This window comes from Haliotis rubra, unplaced genomic scaffold, assembly GCF_003918875.1.
Source record: "Haliotis rubra isolate DU_JTF1 unplaced genomic scaffold, ASM391887v1 Scf289, whole genome shotgun sequence".
In the NCBI taxonomy this organism is placed as follows: Eukaryota; Metazoa; Mollusca; class Gastropoda; order Lepetellida; family Haliotidae; genus Haliotis; species Haliotis rubra.
The window spans coordinates 678,733-701,436 of record NW_025766956.1 but is presented as its reverse complement, the minus strand read 5'-3'; the positions used below and the strand labels follow the sequence as shown (position 1 = coordinate 701,436).

The window sequence follows — 22,704 nt, the reverse complement described above, 5'->3', positions numbered from 1 at the left end:
GAAAAGTATGCATGAAATGGCAAGATTTGAACCTAGGCTACATTCAGCTCAAGGCCAGATAAAATGTTCAAATGCACCCATCAGTGTATCTGCAATACATCGAAAGCAAAAGCATCGAAAAGGCCAGATTGCCATGCACCATTTATCATCAGTGTGCCTTTACTTCTCTCCCCCTCTTAGTCTGTCAAAAACTCCCTGAAACAAATATACCCAATGCCGCCCATGCAAGTCTAGTAATAGTAGTAGTATATGTAGCAAGTCTTGATTACCACTGTCTCTGAATATGAAGAAAGTCTCTGGGCTCCTTTTTATCGTATCTTATGAACATAATTTAAGAACGTTTTTTTCTATAAACTATGTTCATTTCAGAGACTAGCTGTCAATCTACCTCTCAGTGGCAGTGTACTGACACACATTTCTACACATGCACCCATTCATCACTCGTGCTAAGTCATTGTGGCTGTTGCTGAATGAACTGAGGCATGTGTGTATCCCTGCCAGATATCAAGTTAACATACCGTGGTAGACTTACATTGAGTCTTCTTCTTGCCCTAGCAAAGAAATTTCTTTATGAGTCATGTCATCAGCAATATTCCAAAAGGTTGTAAATATTATTTCAGCAATATTCCATTAGCCTACAGGTAATATTCCAGCAACATTGCTGCAGCTGCAAACATTATTCCAGCAATATAACACAAGCTTATGGACAATATTCCAGCAACATTGCTGCAGCTGTCAACAATATTCCAGCAATATAACACAAGCCTATGGACAATATTCCAGCAACATTGTGGCAGCTGTCAACAATATTCCAGCAATATAACACAAGCTTATGGACAATATTCCAGCAACATTGTGGCAGCTGTCAACAATATTCCAGCAATATAACACAAGCTTATGGACAATATTCCAGCAACATTGTGGAAGCTGTAAACAATATTCCAGCAATATAACATTGTGGACAATATTCCAGCAACATTATGGCAGCCAATATTCAATATAACACAAGCTTATGGACAATATTCCAGCAACATTGTGGCAGCTGTCAACAATATTCCAGCAATATAACACAAGCTTATGGACAATATTCCAGCAACATTGTGGCAGCTGTCAGCAATATTCATATAACACAAGCTTGTGGACAATATTCCAGCTGTCAACAATATTCCAGCAATATAACAAAGCTTATGGACAGGTTCCAGCATTGTGGCGGCTGTCAACAATATTCCAGCAATATAACACAAGCTTGTGGACAATATTCCAGCAACACTGTTGTAAGCTGTAAACAATATTCAATTATGGACAATATTCAGAAGCTTGTGGCAGCTCAACAATGGCAACAATGTTCTAGCAACTTTGTGGCAGCTGTCAACAATATTCCAGCAATATTCCAGAAGACTACAGGCAATATTAAAGCTGCAACGTAAATAATAGTCTAGCAATATTCCAACTGTCTTCAAATAACCAAAACTGGGTCAGTCAAATCAGTTCTGCTCAAATGGTACAATGCTCTGATGACTCACAATCACCTGACACAATTTAGTAGCCTCTTAGGACACAAACAATAATAAGATAATGTGACCTGTTCTATTCACATGTCAAAACTTCAATGCAAAACAGATTTAACGAGCAAGTCCAGAGAATATATAATGGTTGCAGCAACATCAATTAGGGCATATGTCGCCTCAGACTTTTTGTCCTGCATTTCTAATATTATACCATGAACTTTGCAGGAAACTAATAAAACCACATAACACAAGTGAATACTACAATCCACATTACATATCAGTTTATAATGCTATCATGTTTCAATCTGCCCATGATTTGTAAAACTATTAAATAACATATCCAAAGTGAAAACAATTCAATCTTTAGCTGATGTCAATCACATGTTGAAAAACATGTTGATTCCCAATTCAATGTGATGATTTGGCTCCACAGCGACCTGCAGGAGATTTATTGTCATTTTTCACTTGATGTGTTGAAGCAAGGCTAGTCTGTCATACAGACCCTCAAGTAAATACAGGTGGAAATAACTTTAAAATTGCTAGTGTACTACGGTACAGTGGCACATGTAAAATCACTTGCTCTGATATTTTTTCACTATAAAGGCCGATTTTCTTCTTTTCTTCTTTTTTTAAATAAACAACATAATTAACATTGGAAAGTCAACTGGACACCGGTACAGCATGATATGCAAATTTGCTTGCCCGACGTCGGGCAATGGGTTATTTCCAGGCCTGAAATATATGCTAGAAATCCCACGCAAGTCTAGAAAGTCTAGATTTCCACAGGTTCTGAAAATGAAGAAAGTCTCAGGGCTCCTTTTCATTATATTTTTTTTTTTTCACTTTGAGCTTTTTTTCATTTCAGAGTAAAATATGTTCATTTCAGAGACTAGTTGTTAGTTTAAAACAAGGCCTTTTGACTTTACTTCCTAATTTTGAAAAATGCATGTGAGTTTAACTTAAAAGAGCATGATGTGACAGTGAGAAAGTCTATGGGCTAAAGAACAAAGGTCTTCTACACATTATAGTATGTTACCTACAGTGAAAAACAAAGCCAGATGAGTGCTTGTTGGAGACAAAAAAACAATCAACCTTGTCAATCAACATACTCATGCTATGAACTCTGGGTCAGGGTGCTCTACAGAGAATGTCTGCAGCATGGTGAATGTATACTATATGTCACAGCTGTGAAAGCAGAAATAAGTTAACTAAAAAAAAGTGCTTCACACATACTTTCTGAGAAATCTAAAGTAACCCTTTGACAGAGCCTAGTTCCATATGACAGATTTATGGTTTGGTTTGGGTTTAACACCTCACTGATCAATATTCCAGCTATATGGCACAGTCTGTAAATAACTGAGTCTTGAACAGACAATCCAGTGAACAACAGCATAAGCATCAATCTATGAAATTGGTACACAATAGCATGTGTCAACCAAGTCAACAAGCCTGGATTCACAGTAGAATGACATGACTAATTGCTTGATGTCAGTCACTTTCCAACTCCAACTTTGTTGATGTGTGTGCTAATTACACAACACCACAGGACATTGCCCATAATATGAATGACTTGTTTGTCTTGTCATGAGTTAATTATCTAAAAGACTTTGTTGTACAGCTGGAATATTGCTTTTTGTTTAGTTTGGACTTAATAAATGCTACATTCAGCAATGTGGCAGGGGACAATAAATAATGAAGTCTGGACCAGACAAAACAATCATTGGTATTCCCAACAAAATTCAACCCATTCATGACTACCATTTATCAACCATGTCATGGAGTCTGACTGGAATATCCATTATGTTGTGCATTTTGATAAGCATAGGTTGCATAATACATTCAGTAAACTCCAGCCTGGAAACCGTACAGGGGGCACATTTTCCTAAATGAGCTATGAAACAAAAAACAAACTATTTGGCCAGATAATTCACTGACCCTGACTGGTACATTTTGACTTCCACGGACAATATCTCATTATGTAATTCCCATCTGACATTGAGGAGACAATAGATCCATCACAAGACAAAAGTTCATGCTTCAAAATGCATAATGACAGCTTGAAACTCTCTATGTTCATGCCATAGACCTCACAAATCTACTGGTATTAATGAGAGACCCTTTGATTAAAAAGCTGATAAACCCATGTGAATCCCTGTTCACTCCAAGTTGAGGGCGGTGGGGTAGCCTAGTGGTTAAAGCGTTGGCTCATCACGCCAAAGACCTGGATTCGATTCCCCACATGGGTACAATGTGTGAAGCCCATTTCTGGTGTCCCCCACCGTGATATTGCTGAAATATTGCTATAAGAGGCGCAAAACCATACTCACTCACTCCAAGTTGATATGGACAAATTGAGACACAATTGTCTGTCAATTGGGGGATAATCAATGTGAGTACACTTGAAGAAAGCCTTCCTCCCAGTGTACATCCCCTTCAACCCCTACTACCTGTCAGGGTAGATTCAGCTTACTTCAATGCACTAATTAGATGAAACATATTCCATCTGTCAAAGCATATGTATCAGGGTTATCAGCAATAAACTTAAGGCTTTTATAGGGGCTTTTCAAGGCCCAGTAAACAATTTTAAGGAACTACATGTAACACATAAGTTGAATACATACAAGGTTGGTCAAATGTGGGACCAACCATCAGAGGGAAATAACTCTTAGCTACATCGCTGCACTGGGAAAGTTGCTTCCTGATGAAGATTGTATAAGGCCCATTGTCATTGCAAGGTATTTCTATTATGTAATAGTTTCCTGTAAAATCATAACTTGACAGGTTTTGCATAAATATAGGACCTTTTTAGGGCAAATCACTGGCAATTAGGGCCTTTTCATGGCTAAAACAAATTCAGGGTCTTTTGGGGTAAAATGTCCAAATTTCATGGGGATTTTCAATCCTGTGCGAATAGTGTACATGACGGCAAGAATTTTTTGGATGTCAACTTCTTTATTGTGAAGGGTCACGACGTTTCGAAGTATATTCTTACTCCTTCATCAGGTGAATGAAACAATTGGGAACAGACAGCTATATATGTACATGTTAAAACAACAACAGTTATGAGATAACAAGGGAAACCTGTAGTTAATTAGTAGATGGACAAGTGGAAGCCAGGGATTGTTGAGTGTAAATGAAAATACATGCAATACATTCCCTTGATGCATGTGCAATGAATGTGACACAATTTTATAATACACCTGTAAGGTATATGGGTCATATGACCTTCAAAACAATAAACTGAACTGAATACACCAATTAGTTGTGTGCCTCCCTCCCTGTGTATCTGAATGACCCCTCCCTCCTCCCACACTGTTGTCATGGAATATTCAGCTGAAATCAATACACTAATCATTGTGTGCCTCCAGGACAATGTCTAGTGCTGTTCACACTTATCAATATTGAATGACATGGTTTTGACTAGCATCTAACCTAGTTACAGTAAGCCTCCACTTCATTCTATCAGGAAGTGTTCCCCTTCCATCTCCTCTGTCATCTATGCAGCTGCTGATGAAGACAGACACATAAAAAAATGCACTAAGTTACATTCCATGTGTATCTCTTCCTGTTACACATCTGAATGAGTAAGTTGGGTTTTCCCTACCACTGAATGAATGGAAGAATACCTTGAGCAGCATGATGTTATAAATGATACATCATTCAACTGTGACAGATATGAACAGATATAAATGAATATGCAAATAAAGTCAGAATATGCAAATAAAGTCAAATTCATCTATTACATGTACAAATAAAATAATGACCCTAACATTAATTTTCATATTATCTAAAATTCAGAATGTTAACCTAAACTGTTACATAAAAGTGACTGAGGCCATACTAAATTATTATCCCTACCTGTCCCACTAACAAACTTTCCACCTCACATCAATTAATTGTTCCTATGTACCAACAGATGAAGACATTTGCTGTTTGTTCCCTTCTTTCTTCATATGAAACACATCATATTCATGGTAATATCAAACACTTGCTTCAGTGAATGTAAACAGATAAATATAATACAGAAGAAAATGACTCTTGCCTAACTGTCTCTTTAAATAAACTTTGGATGAACATAATTAATTTTCAGTGGAATAAGAGCTGATTTCTGGCAAAGATCGTGTCACCTGAATGTTATGACCAACCTACTTCATATGAGCTTATAGTCAACGAAGTGTTGATTCATACCTCGGCCGCCTAAATCACCCATAAACCCACAAAATGCAGCCTGTCCGACAGTTTAATGGTGACACACATATATCCAGTCATTATCCAGATTGCTGTAATTTATGTATAATAGTATCCGCTAAATGCACATTAACAGTGTGTGTAGTCAGGTGCAAAGGTGCGACAAATGTGTTGGGACTTTCTTAATGTAATAAATACTGTATAACACAAAAGATTTGTGAGTACATACTGACCCATTTATACAAACAAACTTGGAGAAATAATACACATCTTTACATAGAGCATATAAAAGGATCATATGGTTGAGTATTATCAACAACTTTGTTAATTTGATATGTTACATTAGAACCAGCAGTTAATCTGTCTTACAAACATTGCATCACAGCATTAACATGATCTGACAAATCCATAATTTATTCTTGAATAGTAGTTTCTGTTATCATTACCACTTGGGGATAAAATTACTACTCGCTACAACTAGGTTTGAACTTGCTGACTGTACACTACCCTGTCATATTGCAATTTTACCAATGTTTATGTTGTTACATTGTCAAAACTTAAAAATTAGTAATTCAACATAAATGTTCACTTTTTACTGCATTGATGATTCTTTTTGTGACTTCTTTTATGCTATGTTACAAAATTTCAGAGCCATCTTTATATTGTATTAATAAAGGTATATTACAAGCTGTTATCCATTAAAAAAGGTGTCATGTTCTCCAAAGTTCTAAATGCCTATATGAAGGCTTCATTGTTTAATGGAATTAAGGTTTATATTTGATAATTGTTCGTGGAATTTATTACCTAAAATATGCCCAGTTACATTATCATAAACTAATACGGATTTATATTATTATATTTCTGGTTTAACAGTATATACACTAGGAGAAATTCTTTGAGTGTGGTTTTCCTCGGGTTTTTTTTAATTAATTTGACCGGTCTCGCGACAGGGCCACCCACCCATGTCGCTGTCAATGACTGATTTCACGCTGATGACAGTTAATAAAAAGTTAGGCTCAGTGAATTTATTGTGGGTACATTCAACTGGCATACATTTGATCCCCTGCTGTGATGGGTTGAATGCATAGACGTGTAAGATCGAATGAATTGGTCCACGGGTGAGATAGCGTTTAGGAGCCTAACAACCCAGAGAATGCGATCTTCTCGATTGTTTACACTGCTTATGCAGTCGAGTCGCGCGCACCTTGTGCAGTAAATAGGCCGGCTCCGTGTTGTAATTCATTGAATGCGTGTATCCCATTTATGTAATCAATCATTCTGATCACATATGGCACAAATGACAAATTAACAGTATTTTTGTCAACATACCGTTAGCTGCTCTTGGAAACGACTCTCGCAGACTCGTCAGCTAGTGACCCGTAACCTTGACCTTTCACTGCGCCCCCTGTTGGTCAGGCGTAATTTATTTTAAAACCGATTTTTACTGTGACTGTTTCTGGAATAAAAAATTCTCCAGTGAATGGACGTAGTGTAAGAATGTGCTAGACGCGATATAACATTGTATAATGGAAGTAATTTCACTAGCTGTTGACATAGCAGCGAATGGCGAATTCAAGTTTAGACGTAGTTTCTCTATTAAAAAAAGTTATGTAGCAAAATTATGCATACAGTAGGGGATATATTAAATCGGAACTGTTGGAAATGTTTAGCATTTTAAGACTAAAATCGAATCTTAATTTGTGTGTAAATAATTCATGGAAAATATAGTCATTTCACGATAAATTTGTTTAACGTTTGTGAAAATCGCTCTTAAGCTCAATATTGCAAACCCTGTGTTTTCTTACATGCATTCGAAATTGATTCACTCAATTCTAAGATTAGAGTTGTAAGAATTTTGCAGAGGCAGGTTTCTTCACACAACCACACAATGAAGGGTTAATGAAATGATAACACTGATTAACATAGTCGTGATTAACTTAGTTGCAAATTACCCAATGTACGATCTCAAGACCTTATACATTCTGAGTAGCGTACGTCAGGACTATATATCGTAGTTTTTCGGGTGTTATGGTCTCGTATGGGTTTTTTTTCAGCCATCTGTAAATATGTAGGAATATAAAAAGCAAAGTTTGTGTTCCTGGAAATGCAACGTCACATCTAACAAACTGGCTTCGATGTATGATATCGTTAAGATGTTGATGTCATCGTGTTAGCCTATGATACAATATAATATATTCTGTGAATGAAATGTGAGTCTGACATCGTCCGTTGGTACACCAATGAAAGGATAAATGAACTGAATTCAAAATGTGTCTTAAATAGTCATGTGTAAGCACAGTGTTGACCGACCGCTTCAGCATATTAAGCAGTCATCGTTTCGGCGAATACCTGCACGAGAGGCGGAAAACGTCAGACAGAACGTGTTTTGTGCTTGACACCACACATGTACAATGTGATTAAATCACGTATTTGAAGGGTGCGCGTTGGTTTTACTGTTAGAATATTATTCACGCAATATGTGGTATTATGAATTAGAATAGCGAGAATGTTACTTCACTCATAATCACAAAGATGCTCCAAAACTAAAACATGCACGTATTAAATAAAATATAATTTTTATGATTGTTTTATATGAACGCTTCAATGAACGAGTATGATTTTACGCCAATTTTAGCCAATTCATCCTGCAATATCACGACACCAGGAATGGGCTTCACACACTGTATCCATGTGGTGAATCAAACCCGGGTCTTGGGCGCGATGAGCGAACGCCACGCTATCCCACCGCCCCATGAACGCATCAACATGGAACGATGTGAAGGCGTTCCATTGCAGCCATTCTGTATGCAAATGACAGAATATTTTATTTAGATGCTAGTTATCTGATAAGAAATTGTAAAAGTACTATGGATGAGTTATAAAAATACAACCGAATAAAGATTTAAATCAAGTGTCTCACCTAAACGGATGGAGAGCAGTTTTACTCTGAGTGTGGTGTATTCAGCAGTGCTGGATAGGTCTTCAGCTGTTCTCTGTTTAATCGATATTGTCATCGCGTTGAGAGCTCTTTTGACTGATAGATATGATCACTACATACTTAGCAATAATATCTTTCCATCATCCATCTAACCCAATTAGTCAATGTGGTTTCCTATGAATACACAATGCCTTGTAGAAACTCGATCGGAGAGTGGGGGTTCGAATCCGGGTAAACTTCTCATGTTCTATTCATACAATTTTAACGATATAAGCGATGAATATATTGTGTTTCTAAGAACCATAACATGTTGGATTTTTTATAAATACTCCGTCTTGTCGGCTGTATATCCTCAATATGCCGGGTCAGTTAATTCCCGTCTGACATGACGCTTGGATGTAAATCACGTAAGGTTATATCCAAGAGATGATGCATGTGGCCAGAGACCATATAATATAATATAATCTATTATATGGTCTCTGATGTGGCTATAGTGGACGCTTAAGCTGGAGGTATGAGTGTGTACAAATAGCATTAAAACAGCTGTCGCAGAGACTGTTTAACGCCACGACTCGCACCACGTAACACCACGACCGCGGTTACTGGATATTGCATTCTTTTTAACAGCTGCATTATCTACCAAATATATCCAGCGAGCATGTTTTGTGCATGAGCATCAATGCACATAAATACTATGACATGCGTCGACCGTCCGATCCCGTCAGTCACTTCATATATTAAGGTCGGCAAGTTGTAAAAAGCGAATTTTCAAGAGATGTATCTGTGTAAAAGCAAATGATCACATTTTCGTATGTTTGTAAATAGATTATTTCTTGCTAAGGTGAAAAAGACAGTAAGGGAGAGCGAAGTGATACAACTTGATTCAACTCAAGGACCAGTGGGTAATATAGTAAGGAAAACCAATTTTTATGGATAGTCAACTTCTTTATTGCAATGAGTGCGATGGTGTAGGTACTAACACCTTAAATCAAGCAACTTGATACAGAGGGTAATATATTGTCACAATTTGGCAACAATATAATCCCTGGTGTAGAATTTCGTATTAATAAGTCCCAAAGTGCATGGTAATGTGAAACTTTTCTTAAAACCTCATTTACCTAAAGTTTCTAATTGTTTCCAAATGGCACCATAGTAAATCTCCTTTGTCCTGGCTGTAACATATATTATATATTAACCAAATACTTGGCTTAACCCCTCAAATTATAACAGGTACCCCTCCCTAGCAGCTCCTCCAGCAACCGTATCTATATTGCTGACGATTATGTTTAGGATTTAAGCAGCTTTTCCCCAGCACCCGATTTCACACACAGACAATCTCTAAATTATGATCATAAATGTCATGGATTGAAACCTCATGAAGCAAGATCTCACCTTGCCCCACCTTATGAATACTTTAAGTGCAAAACCCATCTACAAGGTCTAACAGAAACTACCCAGATCATCCACAGGAGCTGACAATTGTATGGCTGGTGGTGGCATCTGCAAGGTCACAACAAATTACCTCAAGGATGACGAAACACAGTCCAACTGTATTTTGTGTAGGTCATAGAGAGGGTATGGCAGTTCACTCAAAATTATGAATCACATGATCAGAAACCTGCACTCTTACGGCTCTTATTCACGCATCCACAATAAACATGGTTACTGTCCCATTAAACTTTGCTCCTCAATTTTGACCATCATCCAGCTACCAAACTGACCCACCCAGTTTTATCATGACTGTCCTTATAACAAAGTGGCATAGACCCCTGGGACTATATTAATTAATACCTTTAAAGGAATATCATTGACTTTGTCAAACCCTGTTGGTGGCACTTCCATCATTTCCACCTCCGCCCCCTGGCAAATGTTCTGGCATACCTGTAGTTGACAGAATCAGTTCATTGGGTAAACTCAGGTCGGTGAGGGTTTGCAATAATTGTGTAGCACCAGATCAGTTATGTCACCCCAAAACAAGACTTAAGAGCATCTGTCCATTCACTGTTTATTACTTATATGAACAAACTTTGACAATAATCATGTGAAAGCACATTCTGTAGTCCATTAATTATTCTGCACTACAGTAATTACATATTTTGGCATTCAATAATAGTTTCTCACTGCTGCATATTGCTGAGTCATTGACCAAGAGCTTATGGCTCTTCAGAGTGAAGATAACATCAGAAGTATCATGCTTCTGAACAACAACTCCTTAAACCAGGCACCCCTAACTGGCACATAACTATCAAAATCGTTCTGAAGAAATTTCACCACAAAAAGGGTTGGCAATATTGTCACGACAATCTGAAAATGTAAATACATTTTCTAAATTCTAAGCAACAAATGCTATGACTAGTTCAACTATAGTTTGTGTATGAGGATAAACCTTATCAAAAGCACAATGCTCAGGACAAAACAATCACAATGGTTGTCACCAGCTTATTACAACATAGTTTCTACAAACACACATTATTTATGCTTTAATACAAATCACTGATGCTCTTCAAAACAAAACAAAAAGTCCTGTTCCCATAGTGACAGCCTGAGAAATTGGTTCAACTCCTATCCACCCCAGAGAGCATACAGTGTGTCTGCTGTGCCATCCTCTTCAATAATCAACTCCGATGAGTAAACAGAGTAGAAATATTGTCAGAATGTCACATAAAGTCAATTTCAAAGGGCCTCTCAACATTACATTGCATGTAAATGAGTAGCTGCATGTCAAAATGATGCTGCAGTCAGCAATTGTACTGACAAATCACTGAGCACGTAATGGATGGCACATCGTAGTGTTATAAGTCAGCTTGTAAATGCACTGTGGACTGACAAGGTCACAGACATCACATCTTGTAAAAGTGATCTTGCAGACAAAGGATCCATTAATTAACATTAATATACATGCTGAACATTTGCTTGATGCTGTTTCTGTTTCCATGGTTTCAGGAGATCTGCCTCAGCTGTATGTTGTTTATGAGAAGCACTGTCTGTTCGTTCCGCTTCACTGAAATAGTCATCAAGAGCAATGTCATAAACATAAATACACCAAAGCATTGGCTAAAATATCTATGCAATATCGAAAATAACAAAATATTAACCAAGCATGTATACAAGCCAGAAAAGGGATACATAACAAATACTAGTGAAGTTTTGAAATTCCAACCCTTAGAATCCCTTTTATATTAACAGCCTCTGCTGACTCAGTGACTGGCTAGTGCTGATTCCATCCATGTTTAAGATATAAGGGACTCCATGAATTAGATAACAAAATCAGTGTTCATGACGTTTAATAGCTTTGTAGCACCTATAATGTGACTTGTGTGATGAGGTTGTAACAACTGTGTTTATAGTGGACCTAGGTGGATGACATTTGTCTGATCATACTCTGGACAGTGGCAGTCATTGGGATCACAAACTGTAGATAGTTGGTGTGCATTGTGTTCTGCAGTCAGTGTTCGGCTGAAAAACCTGAACAAGTGGGACAGCGACCCAGGGGTACAGATAAGCTGCGTATCTGCGTAAATTACGCAAACATTTATGTGAAAATTTGATTCCTTTCAAGTCTATTTCGTACAAGTACGCTTGAATTTTTGTAAATACTCAATAAATTTGATCTAACATGTGTACACACAAATGTCAAACCTTAGCTTGCGTACTGTAACATTCAGCAAACCTACTAGAATTTGAAGTAAGCAGACCCATGCGCTGCAGATGGAGGTTCCTGAGGTTAGATAGAATAACTGAGGTATATTGAGAAGTTCTATTTCAGCACATGAACTTGGCAACTTTCAGTTTATCTTATCTTTTCTCATATTACAGATCAAATAAAAATAATTCTATTTTCACAAATAATCGAAAATGGCAAAATACCCAATTGAGTTTGAGCGAGGTGGGTATAATTTATTTGGTTACTCAAAGGAAAACCAGGCTACCCAAATGAGATGAACACAAGCGAGTACATAACTCAATGACCCCAAAAGTTATCTGTAGCTCTGAGCTACCCCATCAGCATAAATACTTGTGGACATTTTCAAAACTTTACCAGGCCACCCATATAAAATATAAACCTGCTTATTATTGATGGAAAATTGACGTCAATAAGCAAAATCAGTGACGCTGAACGTTTCACATGGTCTCAGATCTATCATAATGTTACTGCAGCAACAACATACACTGTCATATACAGCTGTCAGTTTGCTTGTGATCACTGCCGTAAGCATGTTTCTTCTAAGTTCTTTTCTAAAATTTGAATGTACCTTTGTTGTTGAATTAATTTCACATGATTTAGCTGACATGCAGCTGATTTATGTCTGCATTATGCTGCAACCATGCATATAGTCACAAATCCAGGTTTATTGAAAATTTGTACCTTTTTCTGTCTGTCGCCATGGTAACTGTCATACGTGCCATGCCAACATTCTGTGTATAGCTTACTAGTAATAACCACTAAGTGTACATGTATACCATGATATGAATTACTAATGTATCCCTATAAATTTGGGAAATACTTGTATACATTACAAAATCATGTATATCTTTATCTTTGGGGAAAAGTTTACTGAAGTGACAATGATAAACAATCTTAAATAAAATTTTGAAAATAAAAAATTAGAATATGTTTCAAGTGATCTCAAAAGGAAAACTATTTTCAACCTGCTTCCTTCATATAGTGCATTACTTTGTCCATTAAAAATTTAGGCCAACAGCCATCACTTCCGCTAAGATAATTTCTCTTAGGCGTTAATGAGATACCAAAGTTGAAGCAGAAACATCTGGAATTACCAGAACTTACTATATTTGCAAACATGTACAGTACAACCAGAAAATATTGAGAATTTAAAGATTGTAAATTTTTAATTTTTTTCACTCATTACTCGCATATTAAATGTGAATATTAGCAGAAAATTACTCCAGATTCAAAGACAGGTGAACAGTTAGTATTTTGTCAAGTCACCATTGGCAGCAATGCAGGCTTCAATGCGGCGGGGTATACTACTGATCAAAGAAGCTAGAAAGTCGTGGTCCATGCTGTCCCAATATCGGACCACCTCTTCTTTCATTTCAGCAATATTTGTCAGATTTTTCTTATTGACACTTTCATTCATAAGTCCCAAAACATTTTCTATTGGATTTAGGTCAGGGATATAGCTTGGCCAATCTAATAATGTCATATTTTGGGTCCAAAACCAGGCCTGTGAATGCTTTGAACGATGTTTTGGGTCGTTGTCCTGCTGGAAAATCCCAAAATTTCCATAGAACATGTGATCAGATGGAAGTAAATGTCCCTCGAGAATATCTGTGTACCGCTCACTGTTCATATTCCCTTCAAATACAGAGGGGCGTTGCCCATAACACAGATATGCCACCCCACACGTTAAAATTTCTATGCTGTAAGCACCAGTTCAACCTTCGCTCCTTTTGTTCAGGTTTCATGATCGGTGATGGAATTCCTCGACTTTTCTGCCAACCCATTGCATGCAGCTCAGTTCTAATTGTCTCCTTACTGACAGCCACAGTTCCTCTATCAATCATATCCAGCCTTAAGTTTTCTAAACTCCTTCGTTTGTGTTTAGAAACAAGAATACTAAGCTGCCTCCTGTCACCGACAGTCAATTTTCTGGGCCTACCTGCGCCTCCCTGGTGCTCAATGCAACATTTTTCAAAACACGATAAACAGTGGACAAAGGGATGCCTGTTCTACTTGAAATCACTTTAGCTGGTCTGATGTCCTTGTTATAATACCCTAAAATCAACTGCCTCTTCTCTAAATCATCCATACTGAGGATCACTGAAAATGTCGTCTGCTAGCAAGTAAACAAAGGGGGATAACTCTTCACAAACTAATGAAAAAGGATTAACAGAGTTGTCTCTCTTGAATGAAACCAAGCACTTGATAGCTGGTCAAGGTTGTTTATACTAGAAATCCAATTAAACATATTCCTAAAATTCTCAATAATTTCTCGTCATACTATATAAGCTAGAATCTGATTGAGAGGATCATTTGTGACTTTCATCCAAAGAAAAGCACTAATAGTATATTGATATGCAATAGGCAAAGAAAATCATGACGTGTACTACCAATAATTGATGCAGCTGTGCCAGTGATGTAAAATAATTTTGAGTGAATGAGTTTGGTTTTACGCTGCTTTTAGCAATATCCCAGCAATATCACGACAGGGGACACCAGAAATGGGCTTCACACATTGTACCCATGTGGGGAATCAAACCCGGGCCTTCAGTGTTACGAGCGAACGCTTTAACCACTAGGCTACCCACTGCCCAAAATAATTTTAAAAATAATTTTGAAACAAGCATTGAGTTCCATAATAATGTGAAAAAACATGAACGGGCCTGATATCCAACTGAGTTTAAACATTGGGAGCCAATCAGAAAATTATTGTGAGTACTGCAAGACTGCTGACTTGGCTTTATGATTCCTTTAGTTGCCACAAGTCTCACAAGCATGGGTGGATTACTGAAAAACAATTCTAACCCAGATCAGCACAGTACCAAAGGGTGAGGCACGACAGATTATTGGTACACTTGATGATTCAAGTTCAGCTCACTGATGTTCAATGGGGTTGAGGTTAGGGCCCCATTCCATAAAGAGATGTATGGTAACAATCAAGATATTCATTGTCCAAGAACATTAGCTGGCCAAGTGAGTACCTGGAAGTACCCATTCCTCAAATAACGATGTTCTTGAAAGTACAAGCACAGGTGGTGGTTTGTGGTAGTGTGTGGTCTTGTGCATAGATAGAGCTCAGGTCACAAATCAGTTGAAGTTAAGCAACGTTGGGCACGGAGAGTCCTTGGATGGGTGACCGTGTTTGGCAGTTTGACTCCTGAGAGTTTCTAGGGTTTAGTCTGCCCCAAAACAAAGCTTATGTGATACATGTGGTCTCACCTTACACAAGTGAGCTTGTTCAAAATTGCCTCTGTTCACCCAGCAGAATATGGGTACCTGGTGGTATAAGTCATGTGACTGTTAACCTTCTAGCGCCTTACAGGCAGCTTGGGTTATCCGGGGTAATCATGTGCTTGACTTACTACTGAAAATTGCTTACATTTATATTTGCGATGCCCCTTTGTCTTCACATAGTTGAAGATGGTTTTGAAGTGAGAGAGTGTCTTCTCCACAACAGTGGCCTCAACATAGACTTGCTCACGGCTGTGGAAAGAAGAATCACAGGACTACACATGGTAGGCACACCATGTAACAGTAAACGCAACATTTTTCACAACATTTACATGTGACAACACTGTCAATATTACTGATGATGTATCAGTGAATGGACGAAAATAATGACACACCTAGTCATGTCTCACAATAACATTTTAATTCTATGCACCACTGCTTTTTGTGAGAAAAGAATCTATAAACAGATTTTTTGGCACGTTACTACAACAAGGCCAAATTGGTAAAGCATCATAGTTCAACAAACACTGGTTAAACATGGCTGTCAGCAATTAACTCTTGTCAGCCAGAAGGGACAATGGCAGAAATTAAGTAACACAATAAGAAGAATTTGTTACACAACAGTAATGACTGGTCATGTATTGTGTTGTGAGATTTGTGTGGGGACACCAACCTGAGCATTGGACGACCGACCATGGTAAAGTCTTTACTGCCAACCATCAAGACCTGATACAGAAACAGCAAACTGTATGACAGGGTCAAAGGGAGGTAATTCAATTATTGACAGCAACATTTGTTTCTTCAAACATTTTCAAGCTCCATCATGTTCATTTAACAATATAAACTGTCAGATTTAAATGTGTTACTGTGTATTTCATGTATGGACAAAAGACGGATTAGACTGGTACCTGAGAATTCGGCCTCATAAATGTTGAGGTTTTGTAGCTACATATTGTTGTTTTGTACATTAACACTACATCTGTCAATAATTTCCAATGTATGAACCTGGCCTGTAAATACTTTCGTCTGAACTCTTTCTCACCTTCTCCAACCTGATCTTGTCCCCGACTGTGGGAGGGAAGTTGTGCTCTACGATGATGATGTCTTCAGCTGTCACTTTGCGCTGTTTTCCTCCAACGTGCACAACAGCAAACAGACGTCCTAGGTCTGGACTGCCAAGCTTGGACTCAATGTTGCTGATAATATCTGCAGAGACAAAATATATCCTTCAACAAAGAGCTGAATGGTTATTAATGAAGGTCTGTAATTTACCTAAAATACATCAAGAAGACTTTAATTACTCTGTTATAGATTGATGCATATACCAAAATCACATCATTACCATGGTTACTGTAACAAGACAGATGAATTTAATTTCCTATTGAGTATTGTCTTCTCTTCTTCACTGAATAACTAGGGTGCCTGCATGCATTTTTACTCCCAGACATACCTTTACTGTTAGTAGCAGCCAGACTCCACTCTGGACTTGTGCTCAGTTCAGCTGCTGGGCTGCAACATGGATTTATAGTTTCTGAATCTACAATGACCAGCTGAAGTTTCACATTTCATAAAGAAGCCAGCCCTACAATAAGTCGATTACCTGACAAAATCCCCGCAGAACCGAAGCCCCACAGACAAAAGCCCCTCGGACACAAGCCCTTTTGGGCAAAAGCCCCAGACATCTCAGACAAAAGCCCCATATGATAATATATACGAAAACAATTCAGATTTAACAAGATTTATTTATATTCTAATATCAAAAATCAACATAGCCATATCCAATCAGAGCATTTGAGCACATATTTTCTGAGCAGCACTACTTGTCACATCAAATCACAAACAAATCAGCATAGCCCTATCCAATCTGAGAATATTTTCTTAATACAGCACTTGTCACATCTTACCCCAATCTTACAGTGTGTCCAACATTCTCAAGAAAACTTTGGAACAGTTTTCACATTATGTACATTAAGACCACCTTGTTTTTCTTTTTAACACAGTACTCAACAATTTTACAAAAACAATTCTGCTCCAAGATTTATAATGACAATGGATCATCTCAACATTCCCCACACTCTTCTCCCCTTAAAAACTCCCATTGAGTCTCTCAATAAAAATCATTATCCTCACAAATGATCAGATCCCATTAACAATTTCTAAAAGTTGCTCCTGAAAATAAACACTGACCTGCTTGTGGCAGTACTTGAAGAATTAGAAAACATTCTTCCACAGGCACTGCCAAACTGCTGACGCCTCAGATGCACACTGATGCATGTACGAGGGCATCTCAAAACTGCAACTTCCTTTTGCACTTAAAAGTACAGAAAGACAAATGACGGTGACCATATTTGATGACAAAGAAGTGTATTCCAGAATACTAAGCTTGTGTGAAAACAGTATACAAATACAAAATAACATGCTATATTTGCAATGACACATTCTCAGTAAAAATAACATATGTTACTTCTGACTACTTTCAAAACTGCATTGGCCCATACACCATGCCCATACATCATAGTGTGGGATGTAAATAGTACTGAATACTATTCAAGTTACAGTCATAAAAATCTATCTGCAATCTGAAATAAGTATCAAACACACAAGTGTGAATAACTTGGTCAATAGATCCTGGACAATAACCATTTCTTTGTCATACTCTGAAAACACAAAATATCGTGCTATATCAATGTACCTCTTTTTACTTTCACTAATAGAAGAAATTAACTTCATTTACTTAAAATATGTTGATAGCTGCTTCTTTGAAACACAACGATAAACCTAAACAAAATTCCCCTGAATATCACAAAACTTCTTGTAAAATGAACCGATCCCAAACACTGGTGAATTTAAACTAATGATTTCATAATTTTCTATCAGCATGATCTAATGTCGAATTCATGTACTGTTCATTTGTGAATCCTATTCACAACTAAGAGAGAGGTTTATTACAAAATGTGTTAAAAAGCCTTATACTGTATATTCTTTAGCAAATCTTTTCAAGAATACTAATGTAGACACTGTAAAATATGTTGCCTTGTATCTATTTTATGTTAAAAGGATTATTACAAACACACTTGAATGATCATTGTGCCCCTAACTACTCTGGAATTTCCTTTCGAATGTATTTTGTGCCCACGGCCTTTTACTGGAAATAAACTCTGTCTGTCTGTTTAGCAGAAAGCAAATTGACACAAAATATTTCAAATGCACACTAATATTGACTAACCTCGTCAATAATTTTAAAAGAATGTGACCTTGCGTGATTATGAATCTGTGGATATATTGACCCCTATCGCGGTACTTTTTGACAAAAGTCTGTCAAAAAGAATTAGGGAGTCCCTACAGAATATGTTCGCCCCTAACCTATCCCTTACCCGGAGCCCCTATAGAATATGTTCACCCTAGCCATAAACCGGCTAGAATGCACTTTACCTGGCGCAGCCCTCGCTGCTCCCTTTACGATCCTTAGGGTTAGGGTTAGGCACCCTTTACGATCCTTAGGTTTAGGGTAAGGCACCCTTTACTATCCTTGGGGTTAGGCATCCTTTACGATCCTTGGGGTTAGGCACCCTTTACGATCCTTAGGGTTAGGGGTAAGGGTTAGGGTTAGGGAACCCCAGCAGCCCTAATTAGTCTGAAAAAGTGCGCCCGGTAAAGTGCAGTACTCCCCATAAACCTAACCATAACCGAACCGTGCCTATTCTATTCTTCGTGGGGCGAACCGATTCTATTCTCACTACCGAATTCGACATGTGAATTGGGGTGAAGTTGTCCTGATATTCAAGTCAGATAGATATGAGCACTTATAACCATGAGAAGCTGCGAGTCTGAAAAAATACCAAAGGAATTAATACACATTGGTGCCATTAATACCTGATCTTAAACTTTGTGCAGATACTATCCTTGAAAATTGAACGCATGCTGATCTCATCACAGCACCTGTGACTGCCATTTTGATTTTTGAATTATCTCCCCTATACACCAATATTTTTACCTCTTTTCTTACGAGGGATTGTATAAAAAATAATTACTTCATTTTGGTCGGCATGGTTTCAATAGCTTTATCGTTATGGTTGCAAAGGGCACTCTACAAAAGATTCGCTTTCTTTTTCATATAAGGTACTCAGATGACGACCTTTCGCACTTTGAATATTTGATGTTTGAAGACAAATATGAGGTGCCTGAGGAGAAATACGAGGCAATGGCTGAAGATTCACCATATATCGATCTATATTCACCAACTTCTAAATGCCTCTCAAGAATCTCAATGACTGAAGAGGAATATATATAGCTTATATGAGGAAGTGCTTGAAGAAGATTCTTAGGTGACTAAAAGGTGTGGCTTGAAGTGAAACATGAGGTGGTATTTGAAGAATAATATAAGGTGTGTTTGATGAAGATATGTGTGGGTAGTGATTGAAGACTAGACTAACAACTAGTCTATGAAATGAACATATTTTACAGAAAAAAGCTCATAGTAAAAAAATAAAATAATAATGAAAAGGAGCCCTGTGACTTCCTTCATTTTCATAAATCTAGACTTGCCACATTGTCTAGACTTGCGTGGGCTTTCTTGGATATGTTTGCTTCAGGGTCTGAATGACAGACTAACTGAAGACAGTCACGAGAAGATGCTTGCAGAAGAACATGAGAGGGTGTTTGATTCGCTGTGCTGTGTTGCATTACTTCCTATCATCGTTGGTTATCCCATTAATTGGTTTGTCAACATGGTATCTGTGTTTCACCAAACAATAAACGGCTGCGATATGCACCGCTTCGTACTTTCTGACAATCGAATACCATTTACATATAAGGATTAGTGTATTGACAATTTCTAACGAGAAGCTTTAAGGGATGCCTTTGTTCGTGTGATGCGTCTTTCAATATAGGAAGCATCATTTTAAAATGCATCAGGAGAAAATAATCGTCTGTCCCACAGTCCCTGAAGCGCATTACTTTCCCTTCTGTTTAGCCCTTTCTACAATGCTGAAGTTCTAAATGAAGCAAGTTTAGATTTCCTCAGGTTCTGAATTTCCCGACACACTAAGGCTCCTTTTCAATTTACAAGGAATTTTTGGCTTCTTTCCAAATTATATATATACTGAGAGAAACAAATAAAGGATCACAGGAAAATTCAAGCGTTCCTTTATTATTTTCCAGTTTTCATCACAATAGCGCTATTCAAAGCTGGTGATGAAAACTGGAAAATATTAAAGGAACGCTTGAAGTTTCCTGCGATCCTTTATTTGTTTCTCTCCGTTTATATTCAGAGACTAAGGACTAGTATAGACAAAATCATTGTTCCTGAAAGATATTTTCATTAACTGGCCTTAGCTATATTAGCCATACATGTACAGCTCCTAACCTTTAAAGCAATGAATGGTTTCTTTAAGGCTATGATTTACAGAAGTCCTAGCTATTTGCACAACATTTACTTGCCTTCCAAGTGCTGTCCCAAAGCAGTTGTGAGTTGGCTTTATATTCCAGTTCTATCACGTTGTGTTAGCTTAATGTGTGAGGAAAGCCCGAGGTGAAACAGTTCTATATATAAAACACTTCAGCGAAGGTGATCGGAAAAACGTAACGGGAAAAAAAGAAACGGGACAAAGTAACAGATTTAGCTTGAAAAAAAGTAACAGGAAAAAAAGAAACACTTTTTAAGTTGTTTGTTTTTTATTTATTAACAAAGTATAACAAAACGTGTGTGGCTTGTGTACAACTGGATCTTCTACGTCTAAAGTTGTGCTTAGGCTAGCACGACAGTCTGACTTAGAACACTTACTACATTTCCACCAAATCTTGTTTCTTCTCTTGCTGGCAACAGTGTACATGTGACCATCATGACACAGCTTCTTTCCTCTCTTGTTACTTTTTATCACCTCCATCATGAACATAAACAAGTAACAACTTAAATAAGATGGTCAAAGCTCATCGTAATCCTAATTAAATGTTTATAGTATTTATATAAAAACTGTTACTTTTTTCCTGTTACTTTTTTTCCTGGTTTCGTTTTTTCCTGTTACTTTGTTTCCTACATGCTTCAGCGAAACGCATGATCATGCATATAGCCACAAATGGAGAAACAAGGCGGTATTTTTAGTTTTAAACATATTTATTTCGAGAGAAAGAAAAGGGATTGGCAAACAAGCTCAGTGGGCTTATATAAATGCCTCTCCCGAGCATGTACATATTTGCGGAAGTTATTTACAACAAATCAATTGCCAATAAAGTTATAGAATGTATTGGTACCACACGTTTGCTCGTTGAATAAAATATGGTATTTACTTGCTGAGCTTTATGAATAATTTCTTAAGTCATGTTAAATCTTTTTGAAAACTGGATGATATGGTGAACAGAGGAGATCAACTTTTTATTAGTGTTTCGGTATTTCAACCCAGTCGTTTGATGCACCGCAGTTAGATAATCTTCGCTAAGATGATTTCTGATTAAGGACAAAAGACGTCATTTTCGTGCAAACACATTTTCGGTGTTGATCCGATTTCCTAACCAAACAAAATAATTCAAAGAATATGTTAATCATATTAAATTCAGTCAAGCTGCAGGCAAATAACCAGACTAACAACTAGTCTCTGAAATTAACATATTTTACTGAAAAAAACGTTCATAGTAAAAAAATATATATATAATGTAAAGGAGCCCTGAGACTTTCTTCATTTTCAGATGAAGCTGAGGAAATCTAGACTTGCCACATTTTCTAGACTTGCATGGGCTTTCTTGGATATATTTGCTTCAGGGTCTGTACGAGAGACTAGCAAATAACGTAATGTCATGGAAATAAAAAGCAGCATCAGCCTCATAAATGCTTATAAAATGCTTAAAGAAAGATACTTTATCGATGACAACGTCTTTATTACATATGATGGGACGTTTCGGACGTTTTGGTATAGATTCTTACACCGTTGTCATGGAAGAGTGCATATACATTGCGATGCTTCATAGCTTTTCATTCCTGATGAAGGGGTTGGAATATATACTCCAAAACGTCGCAGTTGACATTCATAAATTGCCCCCTTTGAGACGACCCCTCGTTTCACTCGCTTCGGATATTTCCGCTGGGATTCAATCGTGCATGTTTGATCACGTGTCAAATTCTTTCTTCAGTTACCGGCAGTCGCAGCGTGGCACAGGTAAGC

General features: G+C 37.5%; 3 protein-coding genes across 3 annotated transcripts in view; 1 reads left to right on the top strand and 2 right to left on the bottom strand.

Annotated features, from left to right (window-relative positions):
* Positions 1-8,776, bottom strand: part of LOC124281741 (mitochondrial glutamate carrier 1-like) — a 46,790-nt gene extending 38,014 nt beyond the window's left edge. The window contains exons 1-2 of the mRNA XM_046717712.1: positions 8,617-8,776; positions 7,026-7,152 (exon numbers count right to left, since the gene is read on the bottom strand). The gene's annotated coding sequence lies outside the window, so the exon portion shown is untranslated. The remainder of the gene's footprint in view (positions 1-7,025; positions 7,153-8,616) is intronic.
* A 1,849-nt stretch (positions 8,777-10,625) lies between these two features.
* LOC124281740 (39S ribosomal protein L21, mitochondrial-like) lies at positions 10,626-19,511 on the bottom strand. Its single transcript, XM_046717711.1, has 7 exons — positions 19,424-19,511; positions 17,738-17,861; positions 17,001-17,059; positions 16,593-16,756; positions 16,224-16,276; positions 15,699-15,802; positions 10,626-11,635 (listed from the first exon to the last, which is right to left on the bottom strand). The coding sequence occupies exons 1-7, from the start codon at positions 19,500-19,502 to the stop codon at positions 11,574-11,576; spliced, it is 645 nt and encodes a 214-aa protein (XP_046573667.1). The 5' UTR covers positions 19,503-19,511; the 3' UTR covers positions 10,626-11,573.
* Positions 19,512-22,596: 3,085 nt separating this feature from the next.
* The window catches only part of LOC124281739 (GDP-L-fucose synthase-like), a 31,580-nt gene continuing 31,472 nt past the window's right edge, over positions 22,597-22,704 (top strand). The window contains exon 1 of the mRNA XM_046717710.1: positions 22,597-22,698. The gene's annotated coding sequence lies outside the window, so the exon portion shown is untranslated. The remainder of the gene's footprint in view (positions 22,699-22,704) is intronic.